Below are 24,102 nucleotides of genomic sequence, written 5' to 3' on the forward strand. Positions count from 1 at the left end.
ATTTTAGTGTTGGTAAAGCATTCCCTGAGAGAATGCAGTTAGTTAACAGGTATTACATGTTTACTACTAAGTGCCAGGCAGTCTGCCAAATTCTAGATTAAAAGAAAAGCATAAATGTGGGATGAACGCAGTCAACATAATTTCATGACTTTCTCTATCTCTGTTCAGCAGCACATGAACAGGAAGGAAGGAAGCAGAAGGAAGCCAGAGTCAAGTTTTGGCAAGTAGTGATTGTGGGTGGGACAAAGAGGCAATGGAGTTCATAAGTGGAGGCTAGTAAAGTTGGAAGTGTTCACTAAGGGGTCAGGATAGGGAAAGGAGACTAGTATATCCAGAGTAAGAGGGATGACTCTGGGAAGAATTGAGGAGTGAGATCCTGGGAGGTCATAGTTGAGGAGGAAGGATAGAATGGGGACAGGGAGGTGTTTCTGAGGCATAGGGAAAGATAGAATGATAAAAGGATTTTATGATCAGAAAAAAGAATTTCAGAATTGCTGAACATGGAAGTGGCACACTTGTGGGCAAGATCAAGGATCTGAACATCTCTTTTTGGGGTCAAGGAGCTAATTTTGGGGTACTATATAGATCACTGGTCAGTGAATTTGGCCCCCCACTTGTTTTTGTATAGCTGCCTAGCTAAGACTAGTTTTTATATTTTAAGTTACATTTTAAAATTTATAAAACTAAAAATATAAAAAAACCCCCAAACATTCTTAGTTCATGGGGGTGCTGCAGACTAGATTTGGCCTGAGGGTCAGAGTTTGCTGGCCCCTGGCATAGAGTGAGAGGAACTGGGAAATGAATGTGTTCTAGGGAAGATAAATATGTTTATGGAATTCACTTAGTATGATGGCGGGAATTGGAATGGAGAAAAAGACTGTGAACCAGGTATCCAATTCATTGGGGAAGGAGACTGTTCGAGGGGTCAATAGAAGGATCTGCCTCAGGTGACAATTCTGCGTGGTTGTGGTGGTGAAGCCTGTCTGTAGCTTATTTCTCAACCAGGATTGGTGAATTGAGAGGTAAGAGAGAAAGTATGGAAAGTACTGAATGGGGCGCCTAGGGAGCATTGTCTAATGGGAGGTTAAGGCTGAGGAACATAGGATTTGGGAATAGTGATTAGGGTTTGTACATCAGTCATCAGGGTTGCAGAATTATTGAGCTAAAGGGCTAAAAATTTCATTGTAGGAAGTGTTTGTTGTATTTGAAGACTTGTGTGGAATGGCTATCCCATGAGCTTGGTGGTCTTAACATCCTGGTTGTTTTTTTTAATTAAAAATTTTTTAAAATTTTATTTAGTCAATTTAGACATTATTCCTTGGTTACAAGAATCATATTCTTTCCCTCCCTCCCCTTCCCCCACCCTTCTTGTAGCCGACGTGCAATTCCACTGAGTATTACATGTTGAACATCCTGGTTTTTGAGTCATGTATGTTGTTCTCAGGGCACTCACGGTCGTCGCATAATATTAGAATTGTTCTCTAATTGTCAAGTTTATTATAATAGGAAAGGTGCTCTTGAGTCCAGATCAACTCACCTTGCTAGAGCATCTTTCCATGATCCTGGGACCCTTCCTTTCCTGACTGACTGTTACCCCTTGATTTACTACCACTTCAATTAGTGCCTTTTGACTTTCTTTGTATCCCTAGTGGTTAGCATAATGCCAGGTATCTAGCGTGGATTCTTAATAAATACTTATATAACTAATCAGCTGAGCACCAATTTTAGTGATGGACATGCCAGTTGGCCCTGTTGCCATGGTTGGGACCGAGTTTCTGGTGAGGAGGTTCTCTGGAGCTGGAGTCTTCTGGTAGCAGCTATTGGTTTCCCCCAGACCCAGCTCTCTCATAGTCATTGTACTTTGTCATCTCTAATGGTCCCCTTAGTGACGTCCAAGTGGAGCAGGCCTGGATTCCTTGAGCTAATGTTTTGGTGTGAAGCTCAGTGGATGGCTCCTAGCATCCCTGCCCTGCCTAACCTTTGTGTGTGGTGCTTGGAATTGTGGCTTTTTGAAGAAGCTCTAAAAGCAGCTCAGTCTAATGGGAATTGGGACTAGGCTTGACATATACATACATAGTTCTAATACCAAGTAGAATGGCACCAATACAAAGGATGGGTATAGACAAAGTGCTGTAAGAGATCTGAGGACAGGACAGATCAATTCCTCCCAAGGCAAGGCTTTATGGAGAAAGTAGCCCCTGAGCAGAGTTTGAAGGAAGAGAAGAATTTCAACATCATGATGGAGGATGTAGATAGAGACGAGAAAGCTAGTGGGGCATATATAGAGCATGGGAGATAATAGGAAAGGCAGCCAGGATTCTAACAGGGATCAGGAAAAATGGAAATGAATATTGAAGATGAGAAGTCTGGCTAGTTGCAGAGATATTGATGGGCACAGGAGATCTGTTTCAGATCTGTGCCAAAGCATGGAAGCCGGAGAGTGCTGGATGCTTTTACTTGGAGAGCATAAAGTGGTAATTAATCAACATTTATTAAGCACCTACGATGGTCAAACAGTCTGTCAGGTGCTAGTAATAAATACAAAGAAAAGCAAAATGTATTCCTGTCCTTGAGGAGTTCAGGGTCTGCTGGAAGAGACAACATACAGATAATTTGCATCTATAAGCTATATACAGGATAAATAAATAATAATAAATAGGGGAAGGTACTAGAATTAGACAACTGGGAAAAGCTTCCTCTTGAAGGGCAGGACTTGAAAGAATCCAGGGAAGCCAGGAGGTTTAATTGTATTCTATGCATGAGGGACAGCCAGTGAAAATGCCCAGAGCCAAGAGATGGAGGATCTTCTGTGAAGGACTTCAAGGAGGCCAGTGTCACTAGATCAAAGAGTTGGGGGAAGGGAGATATAAGGGGAACAAGAAGGTAAAGTTAGAAAGTCTGTTATATGTAGGGCTTTTAATGCTCAACAGAAGATTTTATAATTTATCCTGGGGGTGATAGGAAGCCACTAGTTTCCTGAGTAGGGGAGCACAGCATGTTACAACATTGAGCTGAGTTGAGGATGGACTAGAGTCAGGAGAGACTTTTGGCAGGTAGACCCACCCGCAGGTGATTGCAGTAGGTCAAATGTGAGGTGAGGAAGGTCAGACTTGGGGGGTCAGACTTGAGAGAAGTGAGAGTCCTGCCTGGACAACAAGCTGTCTGCCAAGGGACCACTCACTGAAAGCTCAACCGAGAAATGGAACCAGTTCAGAGATGCAGTGAAGGAAACATCAAAGGCAGTCCTAGGCCCCAAACAATGCAACCACCAGGACTGGTTCAACAAGAACAACACTGCTATTGAAGACCTATTGAGCAAGAAGAACAGAGCCTTTATGGAGTGGCAAAACAACCCAAACTCTGCTCCTAAAAAGGACAGATTCAAGTCTCTCCAAGCCACGGCGCAGCATGAGATCAGGAAGATGCAAGACCGATGGTGCGAAAAAAAGGCAGAAGAAATCCAGCGCTTTGCTGATACAAAAAATTACAAACAATTTTTCAGTGCCCTCAAGACTGTCTATGGGCCATTAAAACCCACCACCACTCCCTTGCTATTCTCTGACGGTGACACTCTCATAAAAGATAAAAAAGGCATCAGCAACAGGTGGAAAGAACACTTCAGTCAGCTTCTCAACCAACCCTCTTCAGTCAACCAAAGCACCCTTGACCAGATCCCCCAAAACCACACCATTGAACAACTTGACGTCCCTCCTTCAATAGAGGAAGTCCAAAAAGCCATTAAACAAGTGAGTACAGGTAAGGCACCCAGTAAAGACGGGATCCCAACCGAGGCATACAAGGCCTTAAATGGAAAGGTGCTCCAGGCATTCCACATAGTGCTGACCAGCATATGGGAAGAGGAAGACATGCCCCCAGAACTCAGAGATGCCTCCATCGTAGCCCTATACAAGAACAAAGGCTCACGAGTAGCCTGTGACAACTACAGAGGCATCTCACTACTCTCCATTGCTGGAAAGATCCTCGCCCGTGTTATACTCAACAGACTCCTGTCATGTGTTTCAGAGCAGAACCTGCCTGAATCACAATGTGGCTTCCGACCAGATCACAGCACCATCGACATGGTCTTCACAGTGAGGCAAATGCAGGAAAAATGCCTTGAGCAGGACTTGAGTCTCTACATTGTCTTCATAGACCTGACAAAGGCATTCGACACAGTGAACAGGGACACATTGTGGGTGATCCTCAGCAAGCTCGGCTGCCCAGCAAAATTCGTCAAACTGATCCAGCTCTTTCATGTCGACATGACAGGGGAAGTCCTATCTGGTGGAGAGACTTCCGATAGCTTCAACATCTCCAATGGCGTGAAACAAGGCTGTGTCCTCGCTCCAGTACTATTCAACCTATATTTCACCCAAGTATTATAACATGCTGTGATGGATCTAGACCTGGGCGTCTACATCAAATACCGACTGGATGGCTCACTATTTGACCTTCGCCGCCTGACTGCAAAAACAAAGACAACAGAGAGACTCATCCTGGAAGCTCTCTTCGCAGATGACTGTGCTCTCATGGCCCACCAAGAAAATCATCTCCAAACCATTGTGGACAGGTTCTCCACCGCAACAAAACTGTTTGGCCTGACTTTCACCCTCAGCAAAACAGAGGTGCTGTTCCAACCTGCAACAGGGAGGCCAGCCATGCATTACAATTGATGGCACGCAGCTTTCTAATGCCAACACTTTCAAGTACCTGGGCAGCACCATCACCAACGACGGGTCCCTAGACCACAAGATTAATGCCAGGATCCAAAAGGCCAGCCAGGCACTCGGGTGGCTGTGCTGCAAAGTCCTCCAACACAGAGGTGTAAGCACCGCGACGAAGCTCAAAGTGTATAACGCAGTGGTCCTCAGCTCGCTCCTGTATGGTTGCGAGACATGGACACTGTACCAGAAGCACATGAAGCAGCTGGAGCAATTCCACCAACGCTCCCTCCGGTCAATCATGAGGATCCGATGGCAGGACCGAATCACCAATCAGGAAGTCCTCGACAGAGCCAACTCCACCAGCATCGAAGTCCTGGTCCTCAGAACCCAGCTACGATGGTCTGGACACATCATCCGCATGGACCCACAGCGAATACCAAGACAGCTATTCTATGGTGAACTGTCAGCTGGACTCAGGAAACAAGGCCGACCAAAGAAAAGATTCAAGGATCAGCTAAAGTCCAACTTGAAGTGGGCTGGCATTGCACCAAAGCAACTAGAACTCGCTGCCTCTGACAGAAGCAGCTGGCGAGCCCACATTCACCATGCCGCCACCACCTTTGAAGATGAACGACGTCGATGTCTTGCCACTGTGCGTGAACGCCGACACCAGGCCACAACCACACCTCCCGTAACAACTGGCGTCCCAGGCCCCATGTGCCACAAACTGTGCGCCTCAGCCTTTGGACTCCAAAGCCACATGAGGGTACATCAATAGATGATAATGTACAAAGACAATTGTCATTCTCGGTCACCGAGAGACTACCACTATACATGTTCTTCAATGCCAACTTAAAAAATCTGTTTTATCTTTTGGGTGGTGGGTAGCCCCAGAAATTAAAAAACAAACAAATAAAAACCCCTTAGCTTCTGTTTTAGAATCAATACTAAATATTGGTTCCAAAGCAGAAGAGTGGTAATGGGGTTAAGTGAGTTTGTCTGGTGTCATGCAGCTAGGACATATCTGAGGCTAGATTTGAACCTAGGACCTCCCATCTCTAGGTCTGAATCTGAATCCACTGAGCCATTCAGCAGCCTCCCTTCCCTCCCCACCCCAGGAAGTTTTTGAGCAGAGGTTGGATTACCTATTAGGAGGATTATTTGGGCTGCTATGGAGAGTGTCTAGGCCAAGGAGATAGGTTATACAGAAGAGCATGATGATAGTCTTAGGAGAAAGGTTTTGAAGAATTAGGGTGGTCTCTGAGTGGAGAGATAGATGGTTTATATGTCAAGGTTGACTCAAGACTTGTTTGATTGATTGAAGAAGATGAGGAAAAGGGAAAAGACAAAGAGGACTACAAATTTAGGGTCCAACCAGGATGGGGATACCATCAGAAGGAAAGTAGAAAGATTTTAAGGAAATTAGTTCAGTTTTAAATAAGGTGCTAGTGGGACCCTAAGGTGGAGAAGCCCACAGTAGTGCTGAAGAAATGTCTATTATCAGGACTAGGCAACTATATTTAGTAGTCTTCTACAGAGAGGAAATAATGCGAATTAAAGATATTGCTAAGGGAGGGAGGACCAAGGACAGAGCCTTGAAACTGGGAATAAATGATATTACTGAATGAACGAATGAATAAATGAAAAAAAAGATCTTTTATTTTTTAACTTTTACCTTCTGTCTAAGAATAAATACTAAATATTGATTCCCAGGCCACAGAGTAGTAAGGGCTAGCAATTGGGCTTAATAAATAACTTGCCCAGGGTCACACAGCTAGGAAGTGTCTGAGGTCATATTTGAACCCAAGACCTCCTGTTTTTAGAACTGGTTTTCTATCCAATGAGCCATCTTGCTATCTCATAAGAGAAATATTTGAGAATCCCTTAAATAGCAAAGAGATCAAATCAGTCAAGACTTAAAAGAAATTAATTCAGATTATTTGGGAGGTCAAATAGTAAAGCCAAAGCTTAAAAATTGGCTACACGGAGAGAAGATAGGATTTACTGGAAAAGACTTTAATGTTGGAAAAAATAGAAGGCTAAAGGAGAAGCAGATGTCAGGGATTGATGGTGTCTTGGAAACAATCAATATGAATTTAGGATAGTCTTTGACAGATAGTGGAGGAGAAAGGGGAGGTGGGGTGGAAGGGAGAGCCTTGGGTAATGCCCAGGCTTAGTCAACTAGCACTTCTTAAGTCCCCAGTCCCTGCTATCTGGGAGCTCACAGTTTAATGGAGGGGGTGAGGGGTGGAGATAACAATCAGACAGCTATGTACCAACAAGGTACTGAGGCTCCCCTGTCAGAGGAGAGATGCTGGCATCAAGAAAGGCTCCTTGCTTTAGGGTGTGGGGAAAGAGTGGTAAGTCAGGGAAGGAGCCAGAGACATTTATCTGAAAGATCAGAGGAGAATCAGAATAAGCCTGTGCCAAGAAAGCTAAAGAAGGAGAGTGTAGCTATGTGACCTTGGACAAGTCACTTTATACCTGTTGCCTAGCCCTTTACCATTCTTCTGTCTTAGAATCAATATACTTAGTATTGGTTCTAAGACAGATGATATGGGGTAAAAAAACAATAACAATAAGAATTACGAACAGTTTCATACCATGGAAAAAATCAAAAGGATGAAGATTTAAGGAAAAAGTCATTGAATTTTTACATTTAAAAAATAATTGGTGACTTTAGACAGAGTAGCTTGAGTAGAGTGGTGGGAACTGAAACATGCTCATTTGCAGGGATTTAGGAAGGGGGGAATGATGAGAGTAGATGTGTCAAAATGCATAACAAACTCCCCCCCCCAAAAAAACCTTACCTTCTGCCTTAGAATCAATACAATGTACTTTTCTAAGGTATAAGAATCGTAAGGGCTAGGCAGTTGGGGTTAAATGACTTGTCCAGGGTCACACAGCTAGGAAGTATCTGAGGCCAGATTTAAACTCAAAGAGCTTTCATTGCTAGCCTGACTCTTAATCTACTGAGTCATCTAGTTAACCCCCCCCCCCCATAACAACTTAAAAACCAGCAGGGATGTGCAATTATGCCAGCCACAGAATACAACAAATCAAGGTTTCTCTCTGACCCTTTTCTCTTCCCACTTGGAGATCATCTGTCCCTGGATCCCTGTTGTCTGGTTTGTGGTGAGCATCCTGCTCATTCCACCTCTGCAGTTTGTAGAAACTTGCTTCTAGGATGACTTCAATCCTTTATTTAGTGTTCTCTGGCTCTAGCTGTTCTGCCACTTCTTAATCCACATAATTGCAATCTTACCCTGTATATAGTTCTCCATTACTGTGTATTGGGGGAAACTTGATCGGATGCCTCCCCCAAATCCACATATATTATATTCACTGCTTTCCTCTAATCCTGCCAGGCTAGTTAAATTAATCTGTCAAAAAAAAATAGACTTTGCTATCCCTAGCTGTATTCTTTTTGTGAATCAATGCTGGCTACTAATAATCACTATTTATTTTTTTTTCTTTAGAATATTTTCCATGGTTATATGATTCATGATTCCCCATCTCCAGTTCTTTTCTCCACTCTCCCAGAGCTAACAAGCAGTTCCACTGGGATATATATATCATTGTTAAACCTATTTCCTTGTTATTCATATTTGCACTACTTCTCATTCTAAAGGCTTGTAAAACACGTATTTAATAATCCATTCCATTGTTTGGGTTTTTATAGTTTCTAAAATCAGGATCTTAGAAATTTTGATTGTTTTTCTTGTCTCTGGTCTTCTGGTGCCATCTAAATCCTCTATTAACCCTTCAAAGGTCACTCTTAATGGTTTTTAGCACACCATGGTGTAATTCACCCAGGCTTGAAGATGAACTCATGTTCATGAAGTTGTTTGATTGTTCTTCATCTGTCTTAGGTTTTTGTTTCTTCTCTCCTCTATTTTTTCCACTTTAAAGACTGCCCTCCTTTTCTGGGGGGCAGCTAGGTGAATAGAGTGCTAGCTGGAGTTAGGAAGACTCATCATGTTGGATTAAATCTGCCCTCAGACTCACTCTGTGACTGTGGTCAAGTCACTTGAATCTGTTTGTCTCAGTTACATCATTGTAACCATGAAAATGTGGGTTTCAAGACTGTGAATTGCCAAAACTGTAAAGATAATTTTAGTGTCTTGATTTTAATCAAAATTTAGTGATTGCCATGGGGAAAATTCCCAAATATGAAAATACTCAAGTCAGCTGGGTTTTATGGAGATTTTAATTAATGCAAATAAAGGAATTAAGGGAAGGGAGAGAGAGAGAGAGAATAAAAGGAAATAGTAGGAAAGGGCCTAGGCCAAATGGCCTAGGCCTGAGCTTTATGAGAGAAACTAAGTCAGTCTTTTATCCACTCACCATAAGATTTGTCCCAAGCAAAACTCCAGTCCTTCACTGAAATCCTCAACTCCTGAACTGAGTTTCAGAGACCCAGCTCCTCCAACTAACTCCAAACTCCAACTCAAGCGCCTTCCTTTTAAAGAAAATTTTCTCTTGTGTCACCTCCCCTAAATTTTCACATCTACCAATCACAGTAGACATTTTCCCCAGGACTGACCATTCTTAGTTCACATCATCTTTTTTTATCACATTCTCTGGGTAGACTAAAACTTCACACCTCTTTTGTTAAGCTTGCCTTTTGTAAGTTGATTGACCTTTTAGTGATTAATTTAACCTTTATAGGTACTTAGCACCCTTTTGTATTAGATCTAAAAACAGACCTAGCTTAAGGTTCTAGCTTTACTATAAGTATGAGTTAGGGACTTTTCATTGTTCAATCAGGAGTTTACAACTTTATCTTCCCCTCAGGCACTGTCTGAGTAGGGCGGAGTAATTTTAAAAGTTCTCAATACATTCCTGATCAAGTACCTCCATTGTTTAAATGGAGAATAGTTTAACCAAATCTTCTAAGGTGTCTGAGAAGTTTTAAGATTCACATCATCTGTAAAATAAGCTGGAGAAGGAAATGGCAAACCACTATTATCCATCAAGAGCTAAATGGGATCATGAAGAATTGGGCTTGAGTGAAAAACAATTAAACAGTAACTCCAGTTCTGGATAAGACAGATGCAGAAATAGAACTTAACTTACTTCACTACCCTGAAATCTGTTGGGTGCCATCTGTTTCAAATAATAATCCTGTCTTTTCAATATTCTTCTTCCTCTAAACATAGTTAAAAAAAAAATACAAGGCATGCAAAAACCTGATACCCTTTATTGTTGTTATCCTTAAAGTGTTGCCTAAGCATCAGCTCTTTTTGGGCTTTAACACCTCCTTTTTAGACTATGCTAAATTTATATATTTGTTCTATAGTTGTATGTGTCACCTGTCTTTTGCACGTCCTTTTAAAATCACTTCTGTCTCTAGCTATCACCCCATCTTCCTGATTATTGATATAATTGTGTTTGTAATAAGAATACATTCTCAAGAACAAGCCATCCCTCTTTTTTCAATATCAGTTTTTTAAAAAACCTTATTTTGGTTTTAACATCCCCCCCAAAATCATGTTTCCAAAGACAGAGCAGAACATAAGGATTATATATGAAACCATGAATCCACATCTCATACTGCTTGTGCTTTGTGTTTTTTTTTATATTATATATATTTATATTATATACATTACAAAAGATATTTTATCTTAACCAATTATATGTAATAAAATTTCATCTATGTTTTCTGGTTATATGATCCAAATTGTCTCACTTCCTCCTTTCCCTCCCCACTCCTGAAGCTTGTTTTATTTTTTATATATTTTTATTTATTTTGTTAAAATTTGTTTCAGTTACACTTAAAACAATTTTGAGGTTCAGTTTTTCGTTCTCCTTCTTGTCCCTCATTTCTAGCCCTTAAGAAGGTATAAATTGCTAGGAAAACCTGAAAATAATTTTGCAAAAAATAGGCATAGACCAACATTTTTCATCATATACCAAAATAAAGTCAAAATGGATAACTGATTTAGACATAAAGGGTAATGTCATAAGTAAATTGGGGGAATATTAGAAAAACTAATATATGGATAAGGGAAGAGTTTATGACCAAACAGGAGATAAAGAAGATCAGAAGAAGTAAAATGGATAATTTTGATTACTTGAAGGTAAAAACTTGACACAAACAAAACAAATGAAGCCAAAATTAGAAGAAAAGCAGACAACTGTGGAGGTGGGGTAGACTTACAAGTTTCTCTGATAAAGGCCTCATTTCTCAAAAATGTAGAGAACTGAGTTAAAGTTGTAAAAATGAGCCATTCCTCCATTTGGTAAATGGTCGAAGAATATGAACAAAATTTTCAGAAGAAGAAATCAAAGCTATCAATAGTCATATAAAAAAGTACTCCAAGTCACTATTGATTAGGGACATGCAAATTAAAACAACTCTGATAATACCTTATACTTAACAGATTGATTAACTTGACAGAAAAGGAAAATGACAAATGCTGGAGGAAATTTGGAAAAATAGATACACTAATGCTCTGTTGGTAGAGCTGTGAATGGTCCAATCATACTGGAAAACAATTTGGAACCATGTCCAAAGAGATATATAAAACTGTGTGTATCCTTTGATTCAGCAATACCACTACTAAATCTGCATCCCACAGAGATCAAAGAAAAGGGAAAAGGACTTATTTGTACAAAAGTATTTATAGCAGCTTTTTGTAGAGGCAAAGAATTGGGAATTGAGGGGATGCCCATCAGTGAGGAATGGCTGAGCAAGTCGTGATAAAAGATTGTGATGGAATACTATTGTGCTGTAAGAAATGATGATCCAAGGCAGTCTTATATGAACTGATTCAAATTATATTGAACAAAACAGCAAAACTTTGTCCATAGTAACAACAATATTGTAATGGTAATCAGAAAGACTTACTTAGCAACTTTGATCAAGACAGTGACATAGGTCCCAAGATAAAAAAGCAAACAAAATGCTATTCACCCCTAGAGAGAAAGAATCAATTAATTCTTTGAGTGTAGATTGAAGGATACTTTTTCATTTCTTTTTATTTTTCTTGGGGTTTTTTGTGTATGTTTACTTTTGCAATGTGACTGATATGGAAATATATTTAGCTTGATTTCACATGTATAATCAGTATATTGCTTGCCTATACTGCTTGCTTTTAAAAAAGGTATCATCCCACATGTTTTTTTATTGTCTTCTATTCTTCCTTCTGAATTTCCTTCTGTTCCCCTCAGTGCATTGAAAAAATTTTTTCCATATACTTTTTCAAAAAAAAGAAAAATCACTATTGGCAACTCACTTTCAATCCCCTCATATAATACTCCACCCAGGACAACCATTACCTTCCTTTGGGGAGCTTATTTTCCAGGAGATATGTGCAACAGCAAGGGAGATGCACTGTACCAAATTATTTTACATAATAATTGGATTAGTGAGAATGTTATGGACCACTGACAACTTGAAGCTAAGCAACAATTATTAGGACCTTTTTGAAGAGGCAGCTGAAGAGTTACTTTTTAGAAAATAGCTACTTGTTCTTCAAGGAATGACAAAATTGCTCCAAGGGAGTATCTGACAGGTCTGCTGCAAATTTATGTTACACAGCATCACCTGGGCCTTCATTGCTGCCAGACAATCCTATTATACCTCACTTAGCAACTCATTCTCCCACTTCTTAGTAGGAGAACCTTTTCATGCCTCCTCAAACTTCCTATAGGCTCCCTCTACTCCCTTCTCAGCTTGCCTTGTTCATTTGTGTTTCCCTCTTCTCCTTTTCCTCCTCTCCAAGTCATTCATTGCCTTCTGTTAATAATTTTCAACTTTGTCTCATATGAAGTGAGTGGCCTTATTCCTTACCAAGACTTAACCCTTCTTGTTGTTCAAGCAGTTCCATTCCATCCTATCTCTGACAACAGATTGCCTCTTTTGTGATCTCTACTTTTTCATTTATTTTCTTTGACAATTTTTATATGTTTTCAGTTGCATTTAGAAACAATTTTTGACAATTGTTTTTTGATGTTTTAAAACTCAAGGGGGGAGGGCAGCTGGGTAGCTCAGTGGATTGAGAGCCAGGCCTAGAGACGGGAGGTCTTAGGTTCAAATCTGGCCTCAGCCTCTTCCTAGCTGTGTGACCCTGGGCAAGTCACTTGACCCCCATTGCCTAGCCCTTACCACTCTTCTGCCTTGGAGCCAATACACAGTATTGACTCCAAGACGGAAGGTAAGGGTTTAAAAAAAAAAAAACTCAAGGGGGCAGCTGGGTAGCTCAGTGGACTGAGAGCCAGGTCTAGAGACAGGAGGTCCTGGGTTCAAATTTGGCCTCAGACACTTCCCAGCTGTGTGACCCTGGGCAAGTCACTTAACCCCTATTGACTAGCCCTTACCACTCTTCTGTCTTGGAACCAATACACAGTATTGAGTCCAAGATGGAAGATAAGGATTTATTAAAAAAAAATTTTTAATCCCCCTGTCCTTGTCATGAATAGCCTGATATAGGTTATACCCATACTTTATGTAATACATATTTCCTATTCTATCATGATAGAAGGCACATATCACACATACAGTGGAAATATAATGGAAGATGTCATGCTTTGATCTTCACTGAGTTCCAATAGTTCCTTCTTTGGCTCTGGATAGCATTTTCTTCATGAGCTCTTTGTGGTTATCTTGGAGACTTGCTTTGCTGATAATGGTGAAAATCTTGAAATTTTTCAGACTTGTGAATGTTAAAAATTTCCACATTGAGGAATCTTCCTTTGGAACAAATTCCCTACTGGAAACATTCCCCATTTTGATGTGAGAACTCACCAGGATCAGAAATGGGAGGACCTCTACTCCACCCATACTTAAGACTGCTTTAGGGGAGAAAACTCCTTGCTAAACAATGAAAGTACTTGGACCCATGCTTATAATAAGGCAAGGAGTTCTTTGAGCCATGCCTTTTTTTTAGAATTGATACAATGAGATGCTAGGTACCTAAAAAAAGGTCGGGCAAGTTTTCTCTTAATGAGATTAGTTGACTCAGCTGTGTTTTCACTGGTTCAGACTTACTGAGGAGATTAGTAAACACAGCAGCATTTTTTCTGGTTCAGACTTACTGAGGAGATTAGTCGATTTAGCAGGAATTCAGAATGGGCTGTCCTTTGGAAAACGTCTACAGTGATTGGTAGATGTAAGGACTTAGGGGAGGTGACATGGGAGAAAAACCCCTATATAAGAAAAAGCAGAATCTCTTGAGGGAAAAAAAAGCCTTTTGGAGGATCTCTGATGAGGATCGCTTGGGAAGAATCTCTTGAGAGAGGCTCTTGAGAAGGGAAGCTCTTGGAGGACAATCTCTAAGGAGGTCTCGCTGGAGCTCCTCTGAGGGGACTCTGTCCCTCTGGAGGCTCTGGAGAGGCCCTTTGGAACAGTCTCTGGCTGGAAGGCTCTTTAAGGAGGACTCTGGATGGAACTCTCTCTGGTGAAGTCAGCTGAGATGGAGCTGGCCTGGTGTCACTAGAATCCTTGCTTAGACAGACCTTGTGGTGAGTGTTAAAAGACTGACTGACTGATCTCTCTTTCTTAAGACTCAGCTCTAGGCCATATTGACTTAAGGCCCTTCATACTTATTTCCTTTTTCTCTCTTTCTCTCTTTTCTTTAATTCCACATTTGTATTAATTAAAATCTCTATAAAACCCAGTTGACTTGGGTATTTGAATAATTGGGAATATTTCCCTGGCGACCACCTTATATTTGATTTAAAAACCAAGACACTGTAGTGAAACATATTTTCTGCAGTCAAATTTACTCACTCTCTCTTATATCTATCACAATTTATCTTCCATTATTTTAACTCACTACAGTTTACATCACTCTTTTAACTGTTACAGTTTAAGGCATTCAACCATTTAAAATCTAACAATGGTTCAGCCCTTCACAGTTGATCATCTTATATTTCTGTTACTGTCTACATTGTTCTCTTGGTTCTGCTTATTTCACTTTGCATTTGTTCATATAAGTTTCCAGGTTTTTCGGAACTCATTCTGCTCGTCATTCTTATGGTGCAAGAGTATTAAATCACAACCAAATACTACAACTTGTTTATCCGGTCCCCAAGTGACTTCCCTTAATTTTCCATCTCTTCTTGTCTACTATCATTTCCTACTGCCTAGAAAAATGCTCGTGTCTCCCTCATCCTTATCTGATTCTTCCATTCCTGTTAATTATCATCTTATGTCTTTTTTGCCCTTTGTGGCTAAACTTGAAAAGCTGTCTACCAGAGGCGCTTCCTCTTTCTCCCCTTTGACTCTTCTTAACAACCCCCTTACAATCTGTCTTCTGATTTTTATCATTCCACTAAAATTGCTCTCTACAAAGTTGCCAAAGGTCTCTTAGTTGCCAGATCCAGGAGCCTTTTCTCAGTCTTCTCTTGACCTCTCTGTATTTTGCTGGGCATTCTTTTAATTCCTGATACTCTCCTCTCTAGGTTTTTGGGATATTATACTTTCCTGATTCTCCTACCTACCTGACTTCTTCTCTGTCTATCCCCCCCCCCCCCCATTTTGTATACATACATATATTTTTTGAAGTATTTTTCCAAGGTTGTATGATTCATGTTCTCTCCTTCCCCATCTCTTCTCCCTCTCAGAGTTGACAAGGAATTTCACTGGATTATACATGTATTATCACTCATGCCTATTTCCATGTTATTCATTTGTGCAATAGAATAGTCTTTTAAAACCAAAAACCCCAACTCCTATACTCATATAAACATTCTCTGTCTATTCTACTGGATCATCTTCCAGATCACTCTCTCCAATTGTAGAGATCCCTTGGGATTCTGTTTTGGACCTTCTTTTCTCCCTCTATATTTCTTCCCTTGGTGATCTCATTAGCTCCATGGATTTGACTAATATCTTTGTGCTCATGATTCTTAAATGCCTCCCAAACTCTCTGCTCATCTCCAGTCTTATATCTATATCTCCAGGTGCCTTTAGATTTCTCCAACTGAAGGTCCAGTAGCCTTTCTAGATTCAGTAAGTTCACAAGGGAACTCTATCTTTCCCCATAAATCTTCCCATCTCTTACTTTTCCCTTTTATTATAGAGCACCATCATCCCCCCATCTCTCAGGTTTATAAACTTGAGAGTCATCCTAGACTCCCCATTGTCTCTTACTATCTCCTGCCCCCATATCTAATCTAATGCCAAAACATCCTGGCTTTCTCTTTGCAAATCTCTGGACTATACTCTTCTGTTCTGACAATAGATTGGGGAAGTCTGAAGGCAATTATGACTACAATAGTTGCTAGGAGTGAATTGGTTGTTAGTGTGATAATGAAGCTATTCTCTTGTATAGGTCTTTATCATCCTGCCCTTTGATTACTGCAAGAGTCTGTGGGTCTGTCTGCCTCACATCTCTTCCCACCTCTATTCAGCCTCCTTTCAGCCACTAAAGTGATTTTCCTAAAGGCAGGTCTGATCATGTATGTCACTCAATAAATTCCAGGGCTTCCTATGGCCTCCAGGAGCAAATATAAAATACTCATTTGGGCATCCAAAATCTTTCATTACCTAACTACTTCCTACCTTTCCAGTCTAAAACCTCACTTCCCCAATATGTGTACTCTTTGATTCAGTGACCCTGGCCTCCTGGCTGTTCCACGAACAAGACACTCCAGCTTTCAGCTTTGGCATTTTTCTCTGGTCTGTTGTCCTAGAATGCTCTCCCTCTTCCCTGACTATTGATCTTTCTGGCTACTTTAAGCCTCAGCTAAAACCTCACGTTGTACAAAAGTCTTTCCCAGCCCCTTTTAATTCAAGTTCCTTCTCTCTGTTAATTATTTTCTTTTTTATCCTGAATATTAGTGTATATATTTATTTGAATGTGAGCTTCTTTTCTTAAATTTTTTTAATTAAACATTATTTTATTTGATCATTTACAAACATTATTCATTGGAAACAATGATCCTTTTCTTTGAATGTGAGTTTCTTGAGGGCAGAGACTTTCTTTTGCCTCTTATTGAAACTCCAGTTCATAGCACAGTGACTGGCACACAGTAGAGGCTCAATAAATGTTTATTGAATGATTGATTGGTCAGAAGAAGTAGTAGTGGTTGGAGACCTCCTACTAAGGGGTTACTGTGGCAGAAACTGATGAGAACAGAGACAATTTGCAGTCTTCATGGGACCTGCATTCGGGATAAGGTAGAAAATTTCTCAAGATTTGTCAGATTAAGTAATGGTTAATCACTTCTGATAATTCATGTGGCCACAAGGAACACTTGTGTTTTGGGAAAGTCATTTTAATGGCTGAATGGAACATGGCTTGGAGTGGAGAGGCTTGAGACAGGCAGACCCACCAGCAGGCTATGGCAGTCAGGATCCCCTTCCTGGAGGAGCCAGGGAGGAGCTCTTAGAAGGAAAGGATAAGATAGTGCTTTCGGGGAACTAAAAATGTGGCCAGTACTGGAAGGGGGATGACTCTTCATGAATGTGTTTTTCAGGGCTTCCTCTCCAGTCCTGAGGGAATAGGGATGTGGCTTCTGAGTGGCTCTTTGAGCATGCCCAGGTGTGGCCACCGCCACTCCTCTTTTCCTCTGACGTCAGAGGGCCAGGACTATGGCCTCCAGTTGGGGAGAATTGAGGCAGTTTCAGGACTTACACGTGGTGTTTAGTTTCATTTTCCTGGTAAAGGGGAGAGGCAGGCAGGGCAGCCTGATCTGGAGAGATTATAGGAGGTGTCTCAGCATGTAGCAGGAGCCAAAATGGGGTAAGTATGGGGAACGAGAGAGAGAGAGAGAGAGAGAGAGAGAGAGAGAGAGAGAGAGACAGACAGACAGACAGACAGACAGACAGACAGACAGACAGACACTGAGAAGAGAGACAAGACACAGAGGGAGAAAAGGAGAGTGAGAGGGGGGAAAGGGGAGAGAGAGAGACTGAGAAGAGAGACAGACACAGGGGAAAGGAGAGAGAGACAGAGACACAGAGAGAGAGAGAGAGAGACTGAGAGTGTGTGTGTGTGTGTGTGTGTGTTTCTGGGTGTTCCTTCTACCTAGTGGCAGAACATCTGTGTGCTTGTCAATGTGTTTCCCCAGTGGTGTGTCCTTCTGTGTTTCTTTGTGTGTGTATAGGAATGCAGCTGCCGGTGCCCCTCAGGGTGTCCTTTAGCTGGCATCCAGGAATAATGAAGCAAATGGTCTCCCCACACCCTGGGCTGCACTGCTCAGCTTCAGTAGTTTCCTGGCGGTAGAGGACGCCCCCTCCCCTTCCCCTCCTTAATTTCTCCGTGCTTCATTTAAAGGATCCTCCCTTTGAAACCGGAGGGCTTTCGTAGTGTCGAGGACCTGAGCAGATATTACATTCTCATAAACAAGTGGAGACCTTGGTGAATTAGGGCTAGCACCTACCTCCTGGGCAGAGAGGATGCGGGCTCTGGTGCCGGGATGGCATGGTGGCAAATGACACCCCTAGAGATAAGGAGTGGGATGAGGTCAGAGGGAGGAGAGAGACGATCGGGACGACCTTCTTCTTTCCCTGACCCCCTTGGATTCCGATTGCTCTGCCCTGCGTCAGAAATCGCTGCTTTGAAAAGCTACCAGTTTCCCCTCCGCTCCCCCTTTTTTTCAAGGGGAGGTGGGAGAGAGAAAATGGACTTTTGTTCATTGGGGGGGATGTAAATTTTAAAAAGAAACAGACCAGCCCCTTCAGTAGGGAAACAGGAACATATTGCGAGGTGACTGGAGGAATGTTTTTCCCCTAATCCTAAGAGGAGCTCCCTTCCATGTACCTCCTGCAGGCTTGGCCAGATTGCAGCTGCTGTTTGAGTTTGGAAAGCAAGTGGGGGAGGAATCCCTTCCACTGCCCTAAGAGAGCCGGGTGGGATATGAATTGGACTTCTGTGCTGATCCCCGATTCTAGCTTCTGGGGAGCCTATGAAGGAGGCTTGGTGGGTCACTGGCGAGGTCTGGGACTTTGTGTTCTCTGGATGGTTAAAAAAGGGTTGGATTGGATTGGATTGGATTAAGGGCAGCCAGGGAAGGCCTTGGGATTTTTTATCTGTTAGAAGGTACCTCTGAGTCCATCTAGCTCCAATGTTTCATTAAAAAACAACAACCCTACAGTGTTTTGGTTCCAAGACAAGAGCCTTTAGGACCAGGCAATAGGGGTTAAGTGACTTGCCCAGGGTCACATAGCTAGGAAGTGTCTGAGACAAAATTTGAACCCAGGACCCTCTATCCTGAGGAGTCTGACTCTAGTTTAGCTCTCCCTTCCAAGAGTTCATTTTTATAGTTGAGGAGACTGAGGCTGAGGGATATGACGTGATTTACTCAGATCTTTGTCCTCAGTGGAGGGATTTTGAGCCTGGAGGAGAATTAAGGAGGGTCTGGACAGGTGACTCAGGATTGTTTACTGTTCTGATATTCTGTTTACTTTTAGGAATTTTGCAAATCAAAGGTGCTCCCTGACCCCTGGGGGTTGCCCTGACCTAAACTATTGGGTTTGAGCCACACTCTGACTGGAAAAGGAGGAGCTCTTTGTGCCCTGCTCTTCCTTGAGCTAGCCCTGAAGGCAAAATAGGGGAGGCTGCTGGAGAGGAGGTTTTGACCCTTTTTGTAACCTTGGCCCCTTTGACTCTGGGGAAAGCTTCTAGGTCCCTTCTCCCCATAATGTTCTGAAATAAACACGCCAAGTATCCCATATTTAAAAGGACTCTAGGTCTACTCAAATAACAGTTAAAATGTTTTTTCAGAATTCCTGGTCCCCAGCTTGGGTTTGTTTTTTGAATGGTTTTCATTCCCCTGTTTTATTGGATGAGGTGGGACTATGGGTTGGTGGGGGAGAAGAGGACCTCAAAGGTTTGAAGAGGAGATCTTGGTCCCCTTGCCAGGAGGTACCTGTTTCATGAGCCAGTCCCCACCGTGCCTAGGTCTCTGTGCCACTTCCCAGCTATTTCCTGACAGGAGCCTGACCCTTTGGAAAGCTAGGAGGAAGCATCTCACTGCCCCAGATACTTCCCTCCAGGGTTCCTTTATCTGGGTTTTCTGTACTAAAGACATCCAGCAAACACTCATCCCCACACCCTTGACTGGAAGGAACTCTCCTTCATTTCCCGGGGGGCCCAGGCACTGCCTCTTCACCCCCCTTCATTAGGGCAGGGCTCTGGGCTTAGCTGAACTGACAGGAAATGGGAAAGGATGTGGTGGAAGGGGGGATGGGGACAGCTAGCCTGCTGTAGTGACACGGGGTCCCAGAGGGGCCCAGAGGGAGGGGGGCAGTCCCTTGCAGAAGAGCAAAGCCAGCGATGAGCTTCTGTGAGGATGCCATGTTGGAAGCCAGGAGCCCAGCCAGTCGGGTTCTAGAGAGGCTGGATTTGGGCTTCGAGAATCAGCAGCGATAGCCACCCGGCCTGAGAAGCAGCAGCAGTCTTGGGAATGGGGCGAGACGAGCCCCGGTGGGTCTAACCACAGGGAGGGCTCCAGCCCCGGAGGCCAATGGAGCCCATTGGCCTTTGGCTTCCCAGAGGCAGGGCTTGTTGGAAGCCTCACTTCTGTACTGTAGGTGACTTAGACTCGGCTTCACGCTCGGGCTCGCCCTTTCTAAGGCTGAGGTTTGCACTGAGTAATAAAAGGCATTTTCCTTAAATAACCAACTGCAACAGAATCTGGATGAGTGACGGAGACAAGTTTAGTGTTGAGAGCCCTGGATTCCTGCGGGCCTGTGGAGACAGATGCCAGGGCCAGGGCTGGCTCTCAAACATAGGTCTGAGAGCCTTGCGTTTTCGCTGTTAAGCGCGGAGAGGAGGACTCTATTGCATACTGTAGAGCAAGAGGGGACCAACTGCTGCAGAAATGCCCAACAGAGGGCTTGGCCCCAAGGGAGCCCCTCTCACCCCCTTTTTTCTGCATCTTTGGAGGGGTGGAAGATTAGGGGTGTGGGACACTACGTTTTATATCCAAATTATGGCATAGTTTTGCTGAACTTTTCTTCTTTTTCTTCTTTAATACAGAGAATTATATTTAAAGCAGAAAGGGACCTTAAGGCCTTCTAGACATTTTACAGAAGGAAACTGAGGCCCAAAAGGGATTAAGTGACTTGCCCAAGGTTAAGCAAGGAGTGAAAGAGGCACAATTTGAACCCAGGAATTCTGATTCCAAAACTTTTGCAAAAGGCAATCTTTCAGGGGTAGCTGGGTAGCTCAGTGGATTGAGAGCCAGGCCTAGAGATGGGAGGTCTTGGGTTCAAATCTGGCCTCAGATACTTCCCTGGGCAAGTCACTTGACCCCCATTGCCTAGCCCTTACCACTCTTCTGCCTTGGAGCCAATACACAGTATTGACTCCAAGATGGAAGGTAAGGGTTTAAAAAAAAAAGGCAATCTTTCTGTCATATCACATAGTAATAAGCCAATTGCAAAAACATCAATATAGCCTCCCCTGAAAGGGACTGGCAAAACCCAAGTAGAACAAATTATTCTACTCTGTATTGTGCAACACCAATGACAAAGTCATTTCCAAGTCTGTTTTTCTTTAATCCAGATCGAATAACAGCAAACCCTCAAACTACACATAAGGGAAGGTTGACCTGCTGACCGCCCCTCCCCGCCCCCTCCAGTTCACCCTGTTCACGTGCTGCTGTTTTTAAGCAGTGCATAGATCCTGTGGTCCTTCCTGTCCACAGGGTACAAACCAATGGGGCCCACACTGGTTTTGGTTCTCACTTGATTGCTGAACATACATACACTGGAAAATGTAAGTCATGTTAAAAACAAAAAAGATACCTTTCAAAATTTGTTCTTTTACAAAAGAGAAATGCAGAAATAGAAACCTTAGAGCAGTTCTAAGTTCCTAAAGAATTCTGAGTCCAATGAAGATAAAAGATAAAAATAAGGCAGTCATAAATTAAAAGGTGGGGAAGTGCTCTAATCAAACCTCTTATTTATTTATTTGTTCATTCATCCATATATATATATCTATATCTATATATCTATATCTATATCTATCTCTATCTATCTATCTATCTATCTATCTATATATCTATATATATATATAGATAGATAGATAGATATATACCCTTATCTTCCATCTTCGAATCAATATTGAGTATTGGTTCCAAGGCAGAAGAGCAGTAAGGGCTAAGCAATGGGGGTCAAGTGACTTGTCCGGGGTCATACAGCTGGGAAGTGTCTGAGGCCAGATTTAACTAGGACCCTTGTATCTCTAAGCCTGGTTCTCAATCCACTGAGCGACCCAGCTGCCCCCAAACCTCTTCCTTTTAAAGCTGAGAAAACCCAGAAATGGGAAATATCATGTCGAGTCTCATCCATAGTCAGTGCTAGGACCTAGAGGCTGGGCTGAGCTGACCAGGCTTCCAGAGAAATCACATGAATGATGGAGATTTGAGGCCCAGGGAGAGGAAGACATTTGCCCAAGGCAGTGGAGGAGGATTTCAATCAACTTCAAATCTTAATGACAGCAAAGCCCAGGGCAAGCAGGATTTTTGTTTTGTTTACATGTATGAGGTCTCCAGGGGAGAACCTCCAGAAAGTCAGATGTCTTTGTGATTCTTGGTAAACACAAATCTGAGAAAGCATTGATGGGAGGAATGGAGACACAGGTAGTCAAAACTGAGAAAGTTGTGGTTCTTTGGAAATCACCTCTCAGGACAGCTAGATAGTAGATAGTCAGAGCTGGACCTGAGAAGTCCTGGGTTCATGTCTGGCCTCAGACATTTCCTAACTGTGTGACCTGGGAGAGTGTCCCTTAACCCCAGTTGCCTTACTCTTCCTGCAATGCTCTTCTGCCTTGGGGCAGAATGCTCTTCTGCTCCTTTGGGGAAATAAGCTGATGAAATGAAGCTCCACTTCGAGAACCTGGAATATTTCTTGCTGTAGTCTGGGATAAGTCTATAGCAACTGAGGATGCTGGATGGACAGTTAAATATGGTGCATCCTAGGCTGCATCTGAAGGATCCCAGTATGGGGTGTGGGGCATGTCCAGTGAAGCAGGGTTTCTGCAGGGATGTGAGTGGACTCTGCATGGATTTCCATTGGGAGGTGAGAGGGTGGTCCAGTGGGGTGGCAAAGATTGACTGAAGCTAGCCAGCTCTCAGCAGTTGGCACAGCCTCAGGGAGGCTGTATCACAGGAAAGTCTAAAGATGTCATCCGAAAGCTCTGGGGATGTAAGGAAAGGCCCCTGCTCTGAGGGAGCTTGTGAAATGACTGCAAGGCTGTAAAACTGCAGAGGTAAACTAGAGCCAGATTGTGGAGCCCCAAACAAAGGAGTTTGTGTTTGATCCTAGTCAAGAGTGAGCCACTGGGGTTTTTTGAGGAAGAGGTTGGCATAGTTAGATCTGTTCCACAGGTTATTTTGGCAGCTCTGTGGAAGATGAAGTGGGGGAAAGGCAGGAGGCAGGGAAGTCAGATAGGGGACAGTTGAAATAATCCAGGCAAGAGGTGATGAAGGCTTCCAGTAACTAAGGTGGTTCTGGTGTGAGTAGGGAGAAGGGAATAGAAAGGAGATGCTATAGAGGTATGATTGACAAGGTTGGATTTGGGAGGTGAGATGAGGACTACTGAAATGGAGCCAGAGAAGATGGTGATACTCTTAACAAATAATAGATATTGGGAGGAAAGATAATGGCTTGTTTTCCATAGAAGATGTCCAGATAGCAATCACCAAGGGTTGGAAATATAGGGACAGCTTGATGACACAGTGAATTGAATGCTAGGTCTGGTGTCTGGAAGACCTGCGTTTCCATATTCAGCCTCAGATACTTTCTGGCTGTAAGACCTTGGGCAAATTATTTCACCTCCTGTCTTAGTTTCTTCTGCTGTAAAATGTGGATAATAACACCTATTTTCCAGGGTTGTTGTAAGGCTCAAATGAGGTAATATAAAACCACTTAGCACATAGTAAACACCATATAAATGTTAGCTGCTCTTATTCTTTGTTGAGCCTACAGGAGATAGGTTCAGCTATACCCCTTATAAGGATGATTATGCTGAAGGAGGAGAATTAGGAGAGAGCAGTGTCTTAACCCTAGAGAAAGGAGAGGATGTCTTAAGAGTCCACAATATCAGCTGCTATAGAGAGGTTGAGGACTAGGAGGACTGAGAAACTGGGTTGTTGATTTGGCAACTAAAAAATGATTGCTCACTTTTAAAATAACTTGGAAGAAAAACCTGTATGAAATAATTAAGAGCAAAGTGAGTAGAAGCAAAGAGGACATTATATATACAGCTATGAAATTCACATGTGAAGAATAATTTGTAAATGCTCACTTCTAGAGAAATAACTGATAAGTAGAAGCACAAAAGGCATAGAAGAGAAAGATGATGGTTGGAAAGAATAGTTTTAGTAATTGCCAAATCTGAAAGCCAGTTTCTGAGATAGTAGGTTGTGTAAGGGTTAAATTTGGAGTTTTGACAAAGTAAGAGAGCAGCTTTTAATAACTTAAGTTTTAATGAGAATATAGTAGAGTTGTAAATCAATATTATCCCTTTAAGACAGA

The 24,102-nt window shown here is 42.4% G+C and overlaps 1 protein-coding gene across 9 annotated transcripts in view; it reads left to right on the plus strand.

Annotated features, from left to right (window-relative positions):
• SHISA5 (shisa family member 5) overlaps positions 1 to 24,102 on the plus strand; it is a 54,854-nt gene that overhangs the window by 22,792 nt on the left and 7,960 nt on the right. For 3 of the 9 annotated variants that reach the window (XM_056805286.1, XM_056805285.1, XM_056805287.1), the window contains one exon: positions 169 to 17,357. The exons of 4 other annotated variants lie outside the window; for them this stretch is intronic. In XM_056805286.1, the coding sequence (XP_056661264.1) occupies positions 3,336 to 4,385 (1,050 nt within the window). In that variant the 5' untranslated portion in view covers positions 169 to 3,335 and the 3' untranslated portion in view covers positions 4,386 to 17,357. Of the gene's footprint in view, positions 1 to 168; positions 17,360 to 24,102 lie in introns of those variants that run through there. 2 more of the 9 variants (XM_007499664.3, XM_056805288.1) reach the window with 2 other exon arrangements.

Source organism: Monodelphis domestica, chromosome 7 (assembly GCF_027887165.1).
Source record: "Monodelphis domestica isolate mMonDom1 chromosome 7, mMonDom1.pri, whole genome shotgun sequence".
Classification (NCBI taxonomy): domain Eukaryota; kingdom Metazoa; phylum Chordata; class Mammalia; order Didelphimorphia; family Didelphidae; genus Monodelphis; species Monodelphis domestica.